This window comes from Neovison vison, chromosome 6 (genome assembly GCF_020171115.1).
Source record: "Neovison vison isolate M4711 chromosome 6, ASM_NN_V1, whole genome shotgun sequence".
NCBI classification, from domain to species: domain Eukaryota; kingdom Metazoa; phylum Chordata; class Mammalia; order Carnivora; family Mustelidae; genus Neogale; species Neogale vison.
The window spans coordinates 119266192-119288409 of record NC_058096.1 but is presented as its reverse complement, the minus strand read 5'-3'; the positions used below and the strand labels follow the sequence as shown (position 1 = coordinate 119288409).

The 22218-nt window shown below is 36.7% G+C and overlaps 1 protein-coding gene across 1 annotated transcript in view; it reads right to left on the bottom strand.

The window, feature by feature from the left end:
• SNX4 (sorting nexin 4) overlaps window positions 1-22218 on the bottom strand; it is a 70498-nt gene that overhangs the window by 41162 nt on the left and 7118 nt on the right. Inside the window, exons 2-6 of the mRNA XM_044252141.1 lie at window positions 13112-13233; window positions 7117-7252; window positions 6890-7039; window positions 6249-6296; window positions 456-511 (exon numbers count right to left, since the gene is read on the bottom strand). Of these exons, the coding sequence (XP_044108076.1) occupies window positions 456-511; window positions 6249-6296; window positions 6890-7039; window positions 7117-7252; window positions 13112-13233 (512 nt within the window). The remainder of the gene's footprint in view (window positions 1-455; window positions 512-6248; window positions 6297-6889; window positions 7040-7116; window positions 7253-13111; window positions 13234-22218) is intronic.

Here is a 22218-nt window from a genome sequence, read left to right as displayed (position 1 = left end):
AGCAGCTATCATATAAATACATCTCCATGAAATTATTATACTAGTATACATTTATCTATCAAGTTTTCTTGGTAGACAAAGTAGTTTATTATTAAATATATACGTAACATATAATAATCTTATCTTGAACTCTGTACATACTTGACAAGCAAAGTCATTAAGAAAAACTACTTCATATGAAATTAAAATTATATCTCTTAATTTTCTGATATCTTCAACATTTTCATAAATCCTTCTAGAAAAAAGCCGTGGTTTAATTTTCTAAAACCTTAGTTACTTGCAACCTTAAACCTAATTAAGTTACCAAATCTCAAAATCAGTTTTAGACTGTAAGAGGATTTCACTAAATGTAAATTACTTTTTAAAATATTTAGCAAATAAACTGCATACATTCAGAAATGAAAAATTAAATCATTCAAAACAACACTGTAATTGTTATTAAAACAAAACCTTACTTGTCTGGGTTTTTCACTCTGAATGTTGCATTAAGCGCTTTTAACCTGGAGTCTGCCTGGAAAAAATAATTTATTCACTTAATACAATTACATTTCAGGTTACAAATCCAAACAGTTTTACTTTTCCTTTAGAAGATGCTCGAGTACAGTTTTCTTTATATCATTTGTGTCAAACACATTAAACATATCTAAAAGAAAAAGGCTTAGCAGTTATTTTTGAAAACACTACAAAAACAATGTTTTAATAAATTGAATACATGGCATTCAATGGTATCAAAGTAAAACAATTACAAACATCAACGCACTAACAGATATATATATATATACCTCTGCATTATCACATGTCAGAAAAGGTCATGAGAGAAAAGTAGTTTACCTTTCTCTAAATCAAGAAAAGCAATGATGAACTAAATAAAACTACTGCTCTAAAGCACATCCATTACTGCAGGTCGTTCCCAGATCGAATCCAAATCAAATACACACTGGTTTTTTCACTGTCATGATCGTATCTTAAAAAAGAAATATGGAAATACCTGAACTAAATACTGTACACTAAAGTAAAACAAGATGACATCAAAATTAGTTTTTATCTGGCAGATAGAAAATGTCACAAGACAACACAACTTTTCAACTATCTTTTTTTGCTAACTTTTAAACTATTTTTATTTATTTTAAATAACTGCTCTCAAAGGAGGAACAGAGGGATCAGCACTAAGCAATAACTGAATTCTATAAAATGTACACTTAATATATCCAAATCCTATCTAAGTTCTCATAAAAGAAAAGAAGAGAAGAGAAAAAGAAAAGGAAAAGGAAAGAAGAGGAAAATGAAAATGAAAGAAGAGAAAAGAAAAAAACACTGAATTACTTTTCTGACCAGGCACAGAAACTATAGAATTCAAGAGTTGGCTCAATCAAAAATTAATTTTATAATGTAGCTGGAAACTTGCAATCAGCTTGAAAATTTCACATTACTCCAATTTCCAACCAACAATTACATATACTCTCAAATTAATAAAATAAGGCAAAACCAATTCTAGGGCTCCCCCAATTACCTGGCTTAGAAAATAAAAAACAAATGCAACAAATATGTTACTCCACAAACTAAGCCTCTCTTAGAACTTCAGACTACAAGTTATTCAAAAAGCTATCATGAGTATCTATAGATACTTAATTTATCACTGATTTCTGGGAATCCTCTTATTTCTAAAATCAGTATTTCACCAATTCTGGACCTTTCTCACTTCTTAGGGGCAAACAAGCTAGTGCATGTGAAAGTCCTTACATATATATGTACCTATTAATTTAAGGCTTATATCACGACCTTCTGTTCTTCTAATTAATTAAAATAAACACCAAAGTGTTGAAGACTCTATATTTACATACAAACATGATTCTTTAAATGAGGACGAAATTACATTAAAACTATGAGGAAAGAAAGGGTATTTTCATTTGTACTTTTCCAGGAATCTCAAATTCTTAAGAACACCAATTTATTTTTTACTTTTAATGTCAACAATTTACCAATTTAGAAGTCATATAGAATGTTAAATATCACCACCCTAAATTTTGCTTACCCAACAACCGGTCAGGTCAGTTCCATGAGAACATCCAACTCAGTATGCTTACCACTTCGCAAGATTCCACAAGATTTCAGAAGTTGCCTAAAATGTCTCCAAAGCCAGATCTCGTAAAAAACACCTGGACTACTTCAAACCACACAGCTTACCAACCCTCTTTCAGAATCCCCATTAAATATCTAAAGAAGCCCCTGACCCATCACTGTTTCATATCATCTTCTTTTATCTCCTTTAAAACAACACAACTTGGAATCATTAGTTGTTCACTTGTCTCAACTGTCCACTAGAATATGAGAGTCATTTTAAAAAGCACATTGCGCACAGTGCCCCTGGGAACTGCACAACAACAGCCCCAACAATACTTTCATCTCCTGTGCTCTCTACTGTACCCCCAGGGCCTCACAAAGCCTGCACAAGACAAACACGCTGAATGAAAAATAACCCAACCATTCTCCAGCCCCAAGTTCCTACCTTACTTCCCATGTTCTCCTTTAGTCCCCATTTCCTCCCCTTTCCCAGTTCCGATTCCATATTTTACCTTACATGTCCTGGATCTTGTCTTCCCTTGGGTTACTTCATTTTCTGATTCTTCTCTTCCCCCAAATGTTGCCTAGCTACCCACCACCCCCAGCTTGGGCCTCTCTCACGTTCCTCTTCCATGGCTCCCAGCTGGACTCCACTGCAGGTTTCTTATTCCTGTCTCGGCTCTAATGTTCTCTCTTCAACCATGTGACCCAATTTATCCAGGACAGTCCTGGTTTATGCTTACTGTCCTAGACTCATTATTAATAGTGCCCCTTTTCACTCTTGAAAGTGTCCCCATTTGGACAATAAATTTTACGGTCATCTATCTCTAAATAATCTCTGGAAAAAAATCTCTGCTGTCATACTCTTTAACAAAGATTATCTATAACTATTTTAAAGTATCTTATTTATATGTTAATTTAATGTCTCCAACTACTAAAATATAAGCTCCATAAGAACATGGGAGTTTATGAAGGTTTCCAGCTCATCCGCTACTGTTTCCACAGCACCTGGCAGAGCACCTGACACTCTGCAGGCACCCGGCATTCATCACCACAACGGCTCTCTCGGCATTTCTCTGTAATACACAGATTAGCAGGGATCTTAAAAATCCAGACTGGGACACCAGCAGTCCGTACTCCAAGCAACAAAGAGGGTTCTGGGTTCCTCTGAGTCAATGTAAATTCATCTAAGGTTTGGGTATATGGATGACACTTTCTTGTAAGTAACTTACTGAGTTAATAGGAGTTAGAAGAGTACTACTTTATACTAAAGTAACTAGTTTATATGTTCATTACTCTAGAAAAGCTCTTTGCTCTCCTTTCACTAAATTGGTTAACACGAATATTTATATATATATTCAAGACAAAAAATGCCAATATAATGCAGGGATGAAAAGAGTTGCTGCTCATGTTTATATTAAGTAGAGCAGTGATAAAAAAGAAACTAGATTTTTGGGGTGCCTGGGTAGCTCAGTTAAGTGATGGACTCTTAATTTCAACTCAGGTCACGATCTCAGGGTCATGAGACTCAGTCCCCCTTCGAGCTCCACACTCAGCAGAGTCTGTTAGAGATTCTTTCCCTCTCCCTTTATCCCACTACTATTCTATCTATCTCAAATAAATAAATAAAATCTTAATTTTAAAAAAAAGAGACTTATATAATTATCTTCCTGGGTATAGTAATTACTCTAAAATGATTTAAGATAATATTAATCTAGTAGGCCAAAACTAAAATTAAACAAACGTGTGAAAAAAGGAAAATCAGGGGCATCTGGGTGGCTCAGTCAGTTAAGCATCTGCCTTTGGCTCAGGTCATGGTCTCAGGGTCTAAAGCCCCATTTGGGCTTCCTGTCCACAGGGAGTCTGCTTCTCCTTTTCCCTCTGCCCCTTCCCTGCTCTCTCTCTCTCTAAAATAAATAAAATCTTTAGTCAAAAAAAAAAAAAAGGAAATTAAAAATAATGAAAATTTAAGTAAGCTGACGTTTAAATTTGATTGACAATCCAAAAGCCAAGGGCCAAAGTCAAATACCCTCTCCTTTTTTTTTTTGAAGTAGGCTCCACACCCAGCACGGAGCCCAGTGCGGGGCCTAAACCTACAACCTGGAGATGAAGACCTGAGCTGAGATCCAGAATCAGACACTTAACTGACTAAGCCACCCAGATGCCTCATAACATCAAATATTCTTATAAAATATAAACATTTGGTTTGATTCAGAACAATCTCACTTTCACAGACTAGTTTCCAATACTCCCTTTACCAACCATTTTTACATATAATTTATAACAAAAAGGAGAGGTAATATGGGATGGTAACGTGTATGTACATGAACCTTGCGTACATGCACGCATGCATGTATATATGTGTGAGATGGTCTAAAAAAGATTCCATTTCACTGATGAAAGGACTTAAAACAAGAACCAGCCACAAAACAAGAATACAGCAGGATACAAGGATTTCCAAACTCTCTTCATATATATTATTTCTGTTCCATATCATTAAAGTCTGACTTTTCCAATTATTAACATCACGCATAAAGTATTACCTTTCAAAGTGAAAAGTGAAACTAAGCTTCACCATAAGGCAACCCAAATAGAAATATTTTAACTCTTAAATAGAACCTATCGGAAGATTCAACGCACTCAATACACAGCACAATCTATATAGATGAAGAAATTTGAGGTCTCTCTCAGGGTCACCAAAGTCATGGCCAAATACTGGGTTCAAAGACAAAGAACTGCTAACTAGTTACTAAACTAATGACTAAATCTGTGACTGTTACATAAAGAGAAGTCACCAAAACAATTGTTTTACTTTTCTCTTTTTCTTAATTTTAGCTCCTAACATCTTAGACTAGTTCTCAGAAAACCTATCAAAATAAAAACATTTTTTTTTAAGTTTTGAGTTATCTCAAATTCAACTCTAAATTAAAATTCCAATATTCTGGGGTGCCTGGGTGGCTCAGTGGGTTAATCTGCTGCCTTCGGCTCAGGTCATGATCTCAGGGTCCTGGGATCGAATCCCACATCGGGCTCTCTGCTCAGCAGGGAGCCTGCTTCCCTCTCTCTCTCTCTGCCTGCCTGTCTACTTGTGATCTCTTTCTGTCAAATAAATAAATAAAATGTTTAAAAAAAAATTTCCAATATTCTGAGTGGCATAAAGTAACAAATTATAGCCAAGAAAATTCTAATTTTTTCATGATTCATTGAAATCAAGTTATGACATAATTAGATACTCGATTATATTTTCCATGCACAAACAAATTTTATCTTCCTAGTTTTTTGCGTTAAATTTCAAATACCTAACTGCCAATACAAAAATCTCTAAGAGGTATTTTCATAACTACTGTAAAGACATTTTGTTCTTGTTGTCTAGACCTACTGGCATTTTGTTACTAAATTATCATTTGATTTGTTCATCTTTCTATATATCCTATCAATTTACATTACATTTTTTACTTACCTGTTCAGTTTACACAAGAGATAAAAACTTTCAAAAATTTGCCAACAACCTGTGTTTACACTACTTTTGGAGCCAACAGGGAGAGCAGACAGGAGTCAGGGTGGCCTCACACCATACCATGCTTTTCAATTTTTAGACAATAATTTCATCCCCAAGGACAAATTATAATGGCTAAATCTGAAAAGTTGTATCACTAACAGACACTAATTGAAAATGACTCATATGCCCCCTCAAAACTGACCACCATGTCCCAGCAGACAGAAGCATGACATTTGGCTCATCTTTTAGTCTGCTATGATTAGGAATGCCAAGCTCAATTCTTCAGAAGTGTCTTTCCTATCTGATAAAAAATAGCAAGTAAGTGGGCAAGAAATGTGAGCGGCAGTGGTAAAGGCAGAGAGGGTTAAGGAAAAAAAACAAGATACAATGCCTATGGGCATAGTGTGGGAAAAATCTACGACTTATGTCTAAATTACTGATTCAAAACGTTCTTTCCCAACAGAATGAAATTCATAAATATGCCCACTCTAGACTCATCAGTAATAAAATTATGCAAATCCAAAGGGAATTCACAGTGTTTCTTTGAAAACCCTCCTAATGATATTAGAAGCAAAGCCTTTTTCCAACATTCACACATTCAATAAGTATCAAATATCCACTAAGTGCAGAGCATTGTGCTTGGAATTGTAAAGGAACTTGTCAAACTATTTCATACAAATATTCTTACCTTCAGTTGAAACCCAGTTTCATTCACGGTCTCCTTCCAGTTACCTTCCTAAAAATTAAAGTTAATTTTAGGAATCACTGCAAAATAAAACAACCTATAAAGAATACTCCAAATTAAATAAAGTATCTATTATTCTGTTCTTTCAGGGAAGATGGGAGAAAGGTTGAAAAAAAGAATCCATTTCAAAATTAAGCATATAATCGAGAGTCCAAAAGATTACCAAAAGACAGACCCAAGATTTTATAAATCTGGGCTTCAAAAAACTAAAGACTAACTTTGATATCATTTAAGTGATGCCAGAAAATACTGTCTTTAGTATCTTTAAGTATAAAAATGTCAGCTGAATTGGGGAGGGTATGTGCTATGGTTAGTGCTGTGAAGAGTGTAAACCTGGCGATTCACAGACCTGTACCACTGGGGCTAATAATACATTATATGTTTACAAAAAAATTAAAAAATTATTTTAAAAAATGTCAGCTGAGTGATGTAACCTAATAATTTTGAAAATCAAAATGAACTGAAAAACATGAATAAATGTATATTAAAGCTGCTGCAAAGAGATACCTAAGCCTAAGGATTCTACAGTTTAAAAGGAAAAAAAATGAATTTTTTTAAAAGACTAATAAATAAAAGAAAAATACCTGTGTTAAAAACAAATAGAAGATTTTGTCTCTACAAAGGATGGGATGCGAGGCAACTCTCAAGAGAAAGTTTTCTAAGCCAATCCGTCGTCTTTCTACAAAATCTGGGTCCATGTTGTCAGCGGAGAGTTTATGCCAAACGAATTCTGCCTAGGTAAACAAAACAGTCATGAAGAACAGTCTCAGCACTCTCTAATTCCGAACTACACTGCTGTTTCATTTCTTACCCTTTTTTCTGGTAGAGGTGGCACAACAATATGGGGATAGTAAACTAAAAGGTAGTTTCTCAACAATTCAAATTCACTATACCGCCTCCACAGTGAGTCTGTTAGGACACTTTGACCATCAGTATGTTCAACTGACCTGAAAAGGAACAGAATTAAGACCTCTATTACTTTTTTTTAAAATACAAATTCAAGCACACAACCTCCACCAAGATTTGTAACTCCATTTACTAAATGCTTACGAACAAGGCACTCAGTGAAGAACTTTTCATGTAGTATTTTTTTTAATCCTCCTAACCAGCCTGTGAAGCACAGATTATTAACCCCATGCTATAGATGAGAAACTAGCTACTGCTCCTACAATCACAGAGATCTCTAGATAAAGCACTCAAATCTATCTGATTCCAAAGCCCTTACTCCTAACCACTTTCCCTTCTGCTACAGAAAACCTATCTGAATTCCAGAGAAATAATTATTTTAAGCACATACTAAAAGCCTCAATCTACAATAATTCAGTTAATGTATAGTAATTGATTTTACAATAGGGTGAAATCTGGCTTAAGTGCGGTTTCATTAAATACAAAGTATTTTTAATTACATTTCTGCCACAATGAAACAACATTCACGCTAAAGACCAAGACACCACAAAGACCTTGATTCAAAGTTATAAAGAAATCAGATGCATCCATGTACCAGGAAATATCTTCAAAGGCAAAATGTTAACTCTGAAAGAGTAGGGGGGGGAAAAAGATGTAAAAATTCATTTCTAGTCTTATCTTTAACATAGAGAGCTGTAAGCAATGCCATATAAAAGTTCAACTTATGGTTGGGGAGAAGTTTAGGTAAAATCACACCAAAGATATTTGAAGTCCGTTTGGTGGCGCCTGGGTGGCTCAGTGAGTTAAAGCCTCTGCCTTTAGCTCAGGTCATGATCCCAGGGTCCTGGGATCGAGCCCCGCATAGGGCTCTCTGCTCAGCGGGGAGCTTGCTTCCCCCTCTCTCTCTCTCTGCCTGCCTCTCTGCCTACTTGTGGTCTCTGTCAAATAAATAAAATCTTAAAAAAAAAAAAAAAGATTTCTACTAGCATAATCATTCTTAAAGAGCATTAGTCTTCTAAACATTATTGGGACCTTCCTACTTTCTAACTGGTTGCTTAACAGTAACTTTCAGGCCCTCCAAGAAGTGCACATATCACTACAATGTGCATGTGTATACTAGGGCATAAAGGCACAGAAGCTAAATCCGTCTTGGAATAAAGTACTTTTAAGAAAGTATATACATCATGTCATGCTCAGCACAATAGACGTTCAGTGTTTTTATCATTTATATATTAGGTCTGCCACTAAATTTAATCATTGCATATAAGTAAAAAAGAAACAAAACAGGAAATTCAAATGTACAAATGGCACCCATGGCAAAAACATAAATTATCAAATCATAATTCATCTTAAAGAGTTAACCCACTGGGACGCCTGGGTGGCTCAGTTGGTTAAGCAGCTGCCTCTGCCTAAGGTCATGATCCTGGGATCCTGGGATGGAGTTCCACATAGGGCTCCTTGCTCAGTGGGGAGCTTGCTTCTCTCTCTGCCTCTGCTTGCCACTCTGCCTGCTTGTGCTCTCTCTGACAAAGAAATAAAATCTTAAAATAACATAAAAATTTTTAAAAATTAAGGGGCGCCTGGGTGGCTCAGTGGGTTGAGCCGCTGCCTTCGGCTCGGGTCATGATCTCAGGGTCCTGGGATCGAGTCCCGCATCGGGCTCTCTGCTCAGCAGGGAGCCTGCTTCCTCCTCTCTCTCTCTGCTTGCCTCTCTGCCTACTTGTGATCTCTCTCTGTCAAATAAATTAAAAAAAAAAAAAATCTTTAAAAAAAAATTAAGGGGCACCTGGGTGGCTCAGCGGGTTAAGCCTCTGACTTCGGCTCAGGTCATGATCTCAGAGTCCTGGGATCAAGCCCCACATTAGGCTCTCTGCTCAGCCCCTCTCTCTGCCTACTACTATGCCTACTTGTGATTTCTCTCTCTGTCAAATAAAATAAGATTTTTTTAAAAAAATACTATTAAAAATTTTTTAAATTAAAAAAAAGAGTTAACCCAAACATTAGCTATGACTAATACTATTCCAATTCAGATTCTCAGACTTTAGCTTAAAAAATATCTGGGTTAATATAAAGTTTCAAATTATTCAAAATCATTACCAACAGAACCTACTTCTTGCTATCAACAAATTAATGTAGATTATTAATATAGCCTTTAAGAAGTAGACCTACAAGGCTGTTAGTAGATCTGCTTAAGGGGCGCCCAGGTGGCTCAGCCAGTTAGGCATCTTGCCTCCGGCTCAGGTCATGATCCCAGGGTCCTGGGATCAAGCCCCGCATCCGGCTCCCTGATCCGCAAGAGGCCGGTTTCTCCCTCTCCTTCTGCCCTCTGCTCCCCCTGCTAGTACACTCTCTCTCCCTCTCTCTCTCTGTCAAGTAAATAAATAAAAATCTTTGAAAAAAGAAGGAAAGAAGACCTGATTAAGTTTTTTTTTTTTTAAAAGGCCATTTAAGGCAAAGTCTAGCTTTTGGAGACTGACTAAACACATAGGAGAGACTTAGGAGAGACCTAAAACTGATACTCATTTAACAACTATTTAATAGCATATACCCAGTTTTACAGCAACATTTAATGCTCAAAAGGGACTATATCATTAGCCCCATTTTATGAATCAAAAGACTTCATACTGCTCCTAAACCATCAATTCTGAAAGAGGCATATTCTTATCTACTTTAAAAGAGTTCTTATTCTATGAATGAAAAACCAAAAATCTCTAGAGAAATTAAAAACCAGTGACCCGGGGCGCCTGGGTGGCTCGGTTGTTAAGTATCTGCCTTTAGCTCAGGTAGTGGGTTCTAGGGTCCTGTGATCAAGCCCTGTGTGGAAATTCCCTACTCACAGGGGAGTCTGCTTCTCCCTCACCCGTAGCCCCTCCCCCTGCTCATGTTCTCTCTCTCAAATAAATAAATAAAATCTTTTTTTTTTTTTAAATTAAATACAGGGGCGCCTGGGTGGCTTAGAGGGTTAGACCTCTGCCTTCGGCTCGGGTCATGGTCTCAGGGTCTTGGGATCGAGCCCCGCGTCGGGCTCTCTGCTCGGCAGGGAGCCTGTTTCTCCCTCTCTCTCAGCCTGCTTGTGATCTCTCTCTCTCTGTGTCAAATGAATAAATAAAATCTTAAAAAAAAAAAAAAAAAAAGAAATACAATTGTGAAAGTCAACCCAATAATCATTTTGTGTACCACACACTTACTGATGATCCACTTAAATATTCATTCAGAGTATAGCTACATTACTCAAGTACGGTCACTCCTAACTCCCAGTTATAAATTATGATGCTCTATTCAGTTCAAAGTCAAAAGTAAACAACAATTAATTATTCTATTCAAATCAAGATTTCTCTTCCAATGGTAAAGTAATCAACAGCAAATTTCATTGTTTATTTGAGCGATAAAATACTCACATACTAAAAATAAAAATATCCTTTTAAGTTTTATATTTAAGAACTTGCAGCATGTATAATTAATAATACTCTACTGCATAAGTGGAAGTTGCTAAGAGTAAATCTTAGACGTTCCCATTATGAGAAAAAAAATTTTGTAACTGTATGGTGACAGATGTTAAGTTTATTAGACTTGTGATCACTTTACAATCTGTACAAATACTACAAGGTAGTGTTGTGTATCTGAAATTATTTTATGATGTTATGTCAATTATACCTCATAGTAAAAAAAAAAAAGATCAGGAAAAAATAATTTACTTAGAAATCTAAAGTTAACACTAATTTCTAAAGTATGATTTCTTTTTTTTTTAAGTATCCAATTTAACTTAAATAAAAAGAAACGGCAACAAAACCCTCTAATGGGACCATATTTTTTTTAAATTACTTTAAAAATCTCTGTGAGGGGTGTCTGGCTGGCTCAGTCAGCACAGCATGTGACTCTTGATCTCAGGGTTGTGAGCAAAGCCCAAGGGTTGTGAGCAAAGCTAGGTGAAGAGCCTACTTAATAAATAAATTAATTAATTTTGAAAAAATCTCTGTGATACACATATGTAGATACATATGTCACAAAATGACCTTATTTTGGTGGGGGGATGGATTAAACAGGTGATTATGGAGGGCACTTATTGTGATGAGCACTAGGCACTATATGGAACTGCTGAATCACTACATTGTACACCTGAAACTAATGTAACACTATATGTTAACTGAATTAAAATAAAAACTTAAAAAAACAAAACACATCCAAAAAAAACAAAATGATCTAATTTTAAAAGACCAACCTTAACTCTTTCTGTTCCTAAAGTTCCTATCGTACATAAATTTTCTCTCATTTTGGGAAGATTCTTTTTTTTCTTTTTGGTATACTTAAAAAGAAAGCTTTCAGAATTGTAAACAATGTTTTCCAAGATTTTAACTTTTATTTAGGGTAGAAACACAGACCTGGAGAAAGCCTTGAAAAGTTACAGGGTGTAGCCTTAAGACAAGCTCAGTGACTTTTGGTAAACCTATGAAAATGCAGGGTTTAAAATTTTTCTCCCTTAAAAATATATTCACATTAAAACATGGTTATAACTATCAACTCGCTCTGATAGTTCTATTACTTTATTTTACTGGCTATAAAAAATTTCATGTCTTTATTTTAACACAAAGCATTTCTGCTCAGTCTCACAGAGAGAAAAGAACTAGTTGGTATATGACCTTTATATAAACTGTTAACTGGCAAAATACAGTCCTGTCTTGCCTTTCTCTAGGCAAAACAGTCTATCTCCTTTAACTTTTTCTTAATGAGATAAAAAACAATGTTTTTGGTGAATTTTAATTTTAAGATTTTATTTATTTGATGGAGAGAGACACAGTGAGAGACGGAACACTAGCAGGGGGAGGGGGAAAGGCAGAAGCAGGCTTCCTGCCTAGCAGGGAGCCCAACACAGAGTTCAATCTCAGAACCCTGAGATCATGACCTTAGCTGAGCCACCCAGGTACCCTGAGTATTTTTTTGTTTTGTTTTGTTTTCTTTTTTAAAGATTTTATTTATTTATTTATTTGTTTGAGAGAGAGAGAGAAAGAGAGAGAGCATGAGAGGGAGAAGGTCAGAAGGGGAAGCAGGCTCCCCGCTGAACAGAGAGCCTGATACGGGGGCTCAATCCCAAGACCCTGAGATCATGACCTGAGCCAAAGGCAGAGGCTTAACCCACTGAGCCACCCAGATGCCCGCCCCGAGTTTTATATCACGATTTACTCTTTTCAATTTTATCTGAGCCTAAAGTTCTAGTCTCAATCAATTCTTTCCTGTGAGACAGCATTTAGACTGTCATTCTCTCCTCCTATACTTCTCTGCTAACCATCTTACCTACCTAAGTCCACTTCATACACACCTGGGAACCAGATCTCCTTTCCCAAAATCGCACAGGGACTATTATATCTAATGTGAAAATCTCCTCCAAAGCATGTATCAAGTAACATTTCAGATCCCAGAAGTATTCCGCTAACCTTCTCTCAACTTCCAACACAAGTGCATTAAAATATAGCTACAAAAAAAAAAAAAAAATATATATATATATATATATGTATGTGTGTGTGTGTGTGTGTGTGTGTGTGTGTGTCTTTTCTAGAAAAAGACACAACTGTTTAACTGTTAAAAAGTAAAGAAACAGGGCGCCTGGGTGGCTCAGTCAGTTGGGGCATCTGACTCTTGATTTCGGTTCAGGTCATGATCTCAGGGTTGAGACTCGGCCCCATGTCAGGCTCCACACTGAGTGTGGAACCTGCTTGGCATTCTCTCTCTCCTTCTTCCTCTGCCCCTCCCCACTCAGCATGCACACACAATCTCGCTCTCTTTGAAAACAAACAAAAAACCCAAAACCTAAAAAGACAATGACTTATAAACAATTCCATTAAGCAACATAATTTGCATCAACAGCTACCAGACAAAGCTTTTTCTATCTAATTCTCATCACCCACCTTGTTTCAATGAGGTAAGCAGTATATGTTTCTTGCATGTTCATGGCATTTCTTCCAGTTCGCTTTTCTGCTTCTGAAACACTAATTTCTATCTTCTTCAACCAAAAATTATTTTCAGTCATCTGGACAAAACAAAGAGAAGAACCACCACAAAACTTTTAAGACAGTATTCAAAAAGAAAAAAAACAGCTATTATAATAGAATCCATTGTTGGTACATATTTCAAGCAAATTTCTTCTATTTCTTAAGTTGCTAGGGATTACTAAATGACAGCAGCAAATGATATACGTCTCATTAGCAGCGTTTTGTAGCACACCAAACTTTTCCAAAAGCTATTTTAACATATATCACACAATTTAATTATTAAAACACAAACATTCTGTCTCAGTGACCAAGAATAAATCAATATAAAATGCCTAAGGAAAAAAATCTAAAAACATTTTATATAAAGATGAATAATTCTCAATATTAAAATCTAATTTTGGGGGGCACCTGGGTGGCTCAGTGGATTAAAGCCTCTGCTTTTGGCTCAGGTCATGATCCCAGGGTTCTGGGATCGAGCCCCACATAGGGCTCTCTGCTCCGCAAGGAGCCTGCTTCCTCCTCTCTCTGCCTGCCTCTCTCTGCCTACTTGTGATCTTTGTCTGTCAAATAAATAAATAAAATCTAATTTTTTGTTTTAATAAAGTTAAACCTCAGTCCCTCAAAAAGAAAATACTATATATATGCCAAAAGGCAAGATTTTCAGCAGATAGGTTAAATTTTAAAAAAAAAGTTGTCTTAAATTCAACTTTATTATTATTATTTTTTAATTATATCCAATGTGAAATTTGCCTAAACGCTTTGGCAGTGGTTAATAGGCTCCACTTGTCAGACAGCAGCAAGGTTTAACAGCAGACCCCTCTCTGTTCTTGCTAAAACATCCTCAGGTCTATGATAAAGAACAAAAAAGAACAACAACAACAACAACAAACAATCACCAGTAACTCAAAGGCCGTATGTGAAGAAAGTGTGCCACTGAGGAAGTAACTCCAAGTCTAAACAAGGAAGATAAAGTGAGACCATGTGATAACTGCTGTGCTTTGGGTTTTCCCCCCCTTGCTCTCTCTCAGAGGTCAGAAGTGGTTTTAATTACAAACACTGCACATTATAACTGAGGGCAGTTTGTGAAGAAGGATGTCAAAAACTGACATAAATAGAACCATTTTATTCTATTTTATTTATTTGACACAGAGAGAGAATACAAGTAGGAAGAACAGCAGGCAGAGCAAGAAGCAGGCTCCCCACTGAATAAGGAGCCCAATATGGGGCTTCATCTTGATCCCAAGACCCTGGGATCATGACCTGAGCTGAAGGCAGACACTTAACCAACTGAGCCACCTAGGCGTCCCTGAATGGAGCGATTTTAAAAGGGAGCCAAGAAACCACTGCAGAGTAACTGCCTTATCTGCGTTTCTGCTCATACCAGACACCAAAACCTTTGGACTAGGCAAAACAGCAAGTGTTTTAAGCAACTGCTTGAGAATTCAGGAGAACAAATATCCTGTCCACAAGTCCATAGGTTATGGACTTTCTGAAGACAGAATCTGTAGTAAAACAATGTATAACTAAGGGTTTAGCCTTTTTTCTCTTAACTCCTGTACCTGTCCCCCCCTTCTTTTTCCTTATAAAAACCCCTTATCTTCACCCTAGAAGCAGTATACTATTTGGGTTTCTACCTGAATCTTAATCCCCAAATTGCAATTCTTTAATCCCAAATAAACACTTGTTTGCTTCTCACTGTGTCTCTTTATTTTCCGGTTAACAAGAGACAGAAGTAGAAAGATGGATGCCCCAAAAGAAAAAAGAAAAAACTACAGTAAAACCCACTGGTGATGATTTATACAGAAAATTAAACCTTGGTGCTATGAGAACAGAAAAGACTATGTGGTATGGCAAAAAAGTAAATGATGACTAAATTTAGGAAGTACCCCTAAAATGCTGAAGAAAAATGGATAAGATAAAAATGCTAAAAGATGGTAAAAAGGACAGAGAATTAAGAGCTAACCCAATGGAATAGAATTATTAGTCAATAAAAACAGAAACACTCAGTTGTCAAGTAAAACATTTTTATAAAGTATAAGTTATATGTTTAGCTACTGAGAGAAAAAAATAAGGAAATACTTCAACCAAAATAAAGTTCAAGAAATTACATAAGCACAAATCACCCAACATTAAGATTATGAAGCCCTCAGTGGTTGAGACACACACACACACACACACACACTCATATATATATAGATAGATAGATAGATATATCTATATATATATAAAATTCTAACTTTGGTCCATAGCCAAACACTTTGATTTACCACCAACTACGCCAGTGAAAAATTCCAATACTGGAAACACATGACTAATAGAGCAAATCAGATCCCCAGCCAAAAAGATAATGCATCTGAGTCATGAATTTACCCTCCTACCATCCAAAGGAGGAAAAAAAAAAAGAATAAAACCAGCTATCATAAAAACTAAAGAATGAAAACAGGAACACAGGGCGCCTGGGTGGCTCAGTGGGTTGGGCCGCTCCGCTGTCTTCGGCTCAGGTCATTATCTCAGAGTCCTGGGATCAAGGCCCGCATCGGGCTCTCTGCTCGGCAGGGAGCCTGCTTCCCTCTCTACCTCTCTGTCTACTTGTGATCTCTCTCGTTAGATAAATAAATAAAATCTTTAAAAAAAAAAAAAGAAAAGAAAACAGGAACACAACAATAACACCAGAAGTACTTGGAAGATGATATAAAATTGTTTATCCTCTCAGTAAAACACAGAGAGTACCAAGAATAACCCACCTGGAAGCACAATTGTTAAAAGGATACATTGAGCAAATTTAGAGATGGACTGACTTGACCAGAAGATGAGCCCAGAGACATGTCTGAGAGACAGACTAGTTGACATGTCTTCAAAGCCAACTTCTCATCAGAGTAAAGAATATCGTTAAAGAAAGAGCAAAGGAGTAACATCCCAAACATAGATGCATGATTTGTCAATCACAACTTTCTACCTGAATTCAGACTTACTATCTAGGATTAAATAAATGTAGAAGAAGAACATATTTAAAAGGCTAATGAAATTATTTCCAACTCAAAGATGAATATAATCTATTATCTAAAATGAATATAATCGGGGCGCCTGGGTGGCTCAGTGGGTTAAGCCGCTGCCTTCCGCTCAGGTCATTATCTCAGGGTCCTGGGATCTAGCCCCGCATCGGGCTCTCTGCTCAGCAGGGAGCCTGCTTCTAAAGAAAGAGCAAATGAGTAACATCCCAAACGTAGATGCATGATTTGTCAATCACAACTTTCTACCTGAATTCAGACTTACTATCTAGGATTAAATAAATGTAGAAGAAGAACATATTTAAAAGGCTAATGAAATTATTTCCAACTCAAAGATGAATATAATCTATTATCTAAAATGAATATAATCGGGGCGCCTGGGTGGCTCAGTGGGTTAAGCCGCTGCCTTCCGCTCGGGTCATTATCTCAGGGTCCTGGGATCTAGCCCCGCATCGGGCTCTCTGCTCAGCAGGGAGCCTGCTTCCCTCTCTCTCTCTCTCTCTGCCTGCTTGTCATCTCTCTCTGTCAAATAAATAAATAAAATCTTTAAAAAATAATAATAAAATAAAAAATAAAAATAAATAAAATGAATATAATCTATTTAAAGTTTTAAAAATGTTGCAAACCACTAAGAAATAGTAAAAGCACAAAAGCAGATAAAAGTGACAAAAGCAACTATTAATTCAATAAATATGTCTTGAGTATCTACCATGTCAGTCATTAGGGATGGAAAGACAGATGAAACCCAGTGCCTGACACTTAAGGAGTTCACTGCTTGCATGAAGAATTCTCAGCCCGCATAGAGTCGCTCTTTACGACTAAAAACTAAAAACTAACCTTAATATAACTTTTAGGATTACAGATGAAAAGAGTTAGTGTTTATGGGATTTGACTTATTTAATCTTATTTATTAAATCAAACACTAAAGAAAATAAATTACACTTATTGTTATATTGAGAATTATAGGGAAAGAAAAACCAGTCCAATTGAGATGAAAGTGGAGCTAACTGGAAAAGAAACAATGCAAAGAAAAAAAATAAGATATCATTGGACAGTAAAACACACTGCAAGAAACCAAATCAGTAAGAACATAACATAGTTACAAAGCTTCTGTAGAATGCTGAGAGAAAAAAGACCAAAAAGGGTAAAAATGATGAAATATGGCTTTAAAAAACTCAAAGAACCAACATTTAAACAATGTTAGTCCTTAAAGAAGAAATTAGAAGAAAAAGAACAGAAACAATAATCACCTGTATAATTTATTTATTTTTAAAGATTTTATTTATTTGTCAAAGAGAGAGCACGTGTGCACAAGCAGGGGAAACAGCAAGCAGACCAGGTGTGGAGAGAAGCAGGCTCCCCACTGAGCAAGGAGCCTGATGCAAGACTCAATCCTAGGACCCTGTGATCCTGACCTGAGCCAAAAGCACACATTTAACCAACAGAGCCACCCAGGGATCCCTATCTGTATTATTTAAATCTCACAAAACAAACTGAGGGTTGCTGGGCGGAGGGGGGTCAGGAGAGGGAGTTGGATTATGGACATTGGGGAGGGTATGTGCTATGGTGAGTGCTGTGAAGTGTGTAAACCTGGCAATTAACAGACCTGTACCCCTGGGGATAAAAATACATTATATGTTTATAAAAAAATAAAAAATAAAACAATAAAGGTTAAAAAAAAAAAAAAAGAAAAGAAAAAGAACAAGCAAACAAATCTTCCCTGGACTGTAAAAGTTATAACCCTTCAAACTGAAAGGCATGTGGTCCATGTATAATGAACTGGAAAAGTTAAACACTCCAACAAGATTAAGGCAGAAAAATAAGAAATAACAACCCTACAAAAGAATAAATATCAAATCTGCTTTAGACTTTACAATAAATTTCAAATGACAAAGGAGAATCATGCATAGAACATGCTTGAAAATATTTAAACATATTAACATACTGGTCCTTCAAAAATACTTAATCAAGCAGGATTTTTTGTAGAAACCAATAAGCTATTCCTTAATCTTATATGGAAATACAAAGGGCCTAGAATAGCCAAAACAATTTTGAACAAGTTACAGGACCCAATTTCAAAACTTACTAAAAAGTAAAATTAATTAAGACAGTGTTGTATTGGCAGAAAGAAGAGAGATGAATGGAACAGAACTGAGAATCCAGAGATAAACCCTTACATTTAAGATCAATTGAATTTTTTTTTTTTAAGGTCAACTGATTTAAAACAATGAAATAAACACCAAGGCAAGTCAATAGAGAATAGAGTCTTTTCAACATATGGTGCTGAAACCACTAAATGTCCACATGACCCCCCAAAAAGATTTAGACCCTTTACTCACACTACAGACAGAAATTAACTCAAAATGGCCCAGATATAGAGCTAAGAAAGAAATTTCTAGAAAAAACACAGGAGTAAAATCTTTGTGATCTTAGGATATACAAAGAGTTCTTAGATATAATACTAAAAGCACAATCCAGAAAGGAAAAAAGTGATATACCAGACCTCCATCAAAATTAAAAACTTACTATTCAAGAGACACCCTAAGAGAGAGGCACCTGGGGAACTCCTGGGTAGCTCAGTCCATTAAGCATGACTTCAGCTCAGGTCATGAACTGTACTTCCCAATCAGCAGTGATTTGGGAGGATGAAAGAAATATTCTAAAACTGGATTGTGTTGGGGCGCCTAGGTGGCTCATTGGGTTAAGCCTCTGCCTTCGGCAGGTCATAATCTCAGGGTCCTGGGATTGAGCCCCGTGTCAGGCTCTCTGCTCAGCGGGGAGCCTGCTTTCACCTCTCTCTCTGCCTGCCTCCTCTGCCTGCTTGTGATCTATGTCTGTCAAATAGATAAATAAAATCTTTAAAAAAAAAACATAAAATAATAAAACTGGATTGTGGTGATGGGTACAAAACTCTGTAATTTTACTAAAAATTATTTAATTAGATACTTAAAAGAAGTGAATTTTATGGTATATAAATTACACCTTAGGGTGCCTGGGTGGCTCAGTGGGTTAAGCCGCTGCCTTCGGCTCAGGTCATGATCTCAGGGTCCTGGAATCGAGTCCCGCATCGGGCTCTCTGCTCAGCAGGGAGCCTGCTTCCTCCTCTCTCTCTCTGCCTGCCTCTCTGCCTACTTGTGATCTCTGTCTGTCAAATAAACAAATAAAATCTTTAAAAAAAAAAAATTACACCTTAATAAAGTTATTCATGCCAAGACAATATGGAAGAAACGGATGCATTCCTAGAGATGTATAAACTACCAAAACTGAACCAGGAAGAAACTGAAAACCTGAATAGACTCATAACAAGCAAGGAAACTGAAGCAGTAATCAAGTACCTCCCAACAAACAAGAGCCCAGTGTCAGATGGCTTCCCAGGGTAATTCTACCTAACATTTAAAGAAGGATTAATACGTGTTCTCCTGAAACTCTTCCAAAACACAGAAGTGGAAGGGGAACTTCCAAACTCATTTTATGAGGCCAGCATTACCTTGATCTCAAAACATGACAAAGATCCCACCAAAAAGAAGAATTACAGACCAATATCCTTGATGAATATAGATGCAAAATACTAGGCAATAGGATCCAACAGTACATTAAAAGGATTATTCATCACGACCAAGTGGGATTTATTCCTGGGCTACAAGGGTCATTCAACATACACAAACCAGCCACATTAATAAAAGAAAGAACAGGAGCGCCTGGGTGGCTCAGTGAGTTAAAGCCTCTGCCTTCGGCTCAGGTCATGATCCCGGAGTCCTGGGATGGAGCCCCGCATCAGGCTCTCTGCTCAGCAGGGAGCCTGCTTCCTCCTCTCTCTTTGCCTGCCTCTCTGCCTACTTGTGATCTCTGTCTGTCAAATAAATAGATGGACAAAATCTTTTAAAAAAAATAAATATATAAATAAAAGAAAGAACAAGAACCATATGATCCTTTCAAAAATGCAGAAAAAGCATTTGACAATGACAAATACAGCATCTTTTCTTGATCAAAACTCTTCACAGTGTAGGGATAGAGGGTACCTACCCCAATATCATCAAAGCCATCTATGAAAAACCCACAGCAAATATCATTCTCAATGGGGAAAACCAAGATCTTTTCCCCTAAGGTCAGGAACATGACAGGGATGTTCACTATCACCATTGCTGTTCAATGTAATACCAGAAGTCCTAGCCTCAGCAATCAGACAACAAAAAGAAATAAAAGGCATCCGAATCAGCAAAGAAGTCAAACTCTCACTCTGCAGATAACATGAAACTTTATGTGGAAAACCCAGAAACTCTACCCCAAAACTGCTAAAACTCATACAGGAATTCAGTAAAGTGTCAGGGTATAAAATCAATGCACAGAAATCAATTGCATTTCTATACATCAACAACAAGACAAAAGAAAGAGAAATCAAAGAGTTGATCCCATTTACAACTGTGACCCAAACCTTAAGATACCTAGGAATAAATCTAGCCAAAGAGGCAAAGAATCTGTACTCAGAAAACTATAAAGTACTCATGAAAGAAATTGAGGAACACAAAAAGAAATGAAAACATTCCATGCTCATGGATTGGAAGAACAAATATTGTTAAAATGTCTATGCTACCTAGAGTGATCTACACATTCAATGCAATCCCCATCAAAATACCATCAACTTTTTTCACAGAAATGGAACAAATAATCCTACAATTTGTATGGCCAGAAAAGACCCCAAATAGCCAAAAGAATGTTGAAACAGAAAGCCAAAGCTGGTGGCATCACAATTCCAGACTTCAAGCTCTATTACAAAGCTGTAATCATCAAGACAGCATGGTAATGGCACACACACAAAAAAAGACACATAGATCAATGGAACAGAATAGAGAGCCCAGAAATAGACCCTCAACTCTATGGTCAACTAATCTTTGACAAAGCAAGAAAGAATGTTCAATGGAAAAAAGACAATCTCTTCAACAAATGGTGTTGGGAAAATTGGACAGCCACATGCAGAAGAACGAAACTGGACCATTTCTTTACACCATGCACAAAAACAGACTCAAAATGGATGAAAGACCTCAATGTTAGACAGGAATCCATCAAAATCCTTGAGGAGACACAGGCAGCAACCTCTTCCACCTCAGCCATAGCAACTTCTTCCCAGACACCTCACCAAAGGTAAGGGAAGCAAGGGCAAAAACAAAGTATTGGGACTCCATCAAGATAAGCAAGGAAAGGAAACAGTCAACAAAACCAAAAGACAACCAACAGAACGGGAGAAGGTATTTGCAAATAACATATCAGATAAAGGGCTAGGATCCAAAATTTATAAAGAACTTATTAAACTCAACACCCAAAGAACAAATAATCCAATCAAGAATTGGACAGAAGACATGAACAGACATTTCTGCAAAAAAGACATCCAAATGGCCAACAGACACATGACAAAAGCTCAACATCACTCAGCATCTGGGAAACAGAAATCAAAAATACAATGAGATACCACCTCACACCAGTCAGAATGGGTCTAATTAAAAAGTTAGGAAATGACAGATGATGCAGAGAAAGGGGAACTCTCCTACACTGTTGGCGGGAATGCAAGCTGGTATAGCCACTCTGGAAAGAGTGTGGAGATTCCTCAAAAAGCTGAAAACAGAGCTACCCTACGACCCAACAACCACAATACTGGGTATTTACCCCAAAGATACAAGTGTAGTGATCGGAAGGGGCACCTGCACCCCAATGTTTATAACAGCAATATCCACAACAGCCAAACTACTGAAAGAAACCAGATGTCCATCAACAGATGAATGGATAAAGGTGTGGTGTATATATGTGTGTGTGTACACACACACACACATACACACATACACACTAGAATATTATGCAGCCATCAAAAAACTGAAGTCTTGCCATTTACAGCGACATGGATGGAACCAGAGGGTATTATGCTATGTGAAATAAGTCAGAGAGAGACAATTACATGATCTCACTGATATGTGGAACTTGAAAAACAAGACAGAGGATCACAGGGGAAGAGAAGAAAAAATGAAA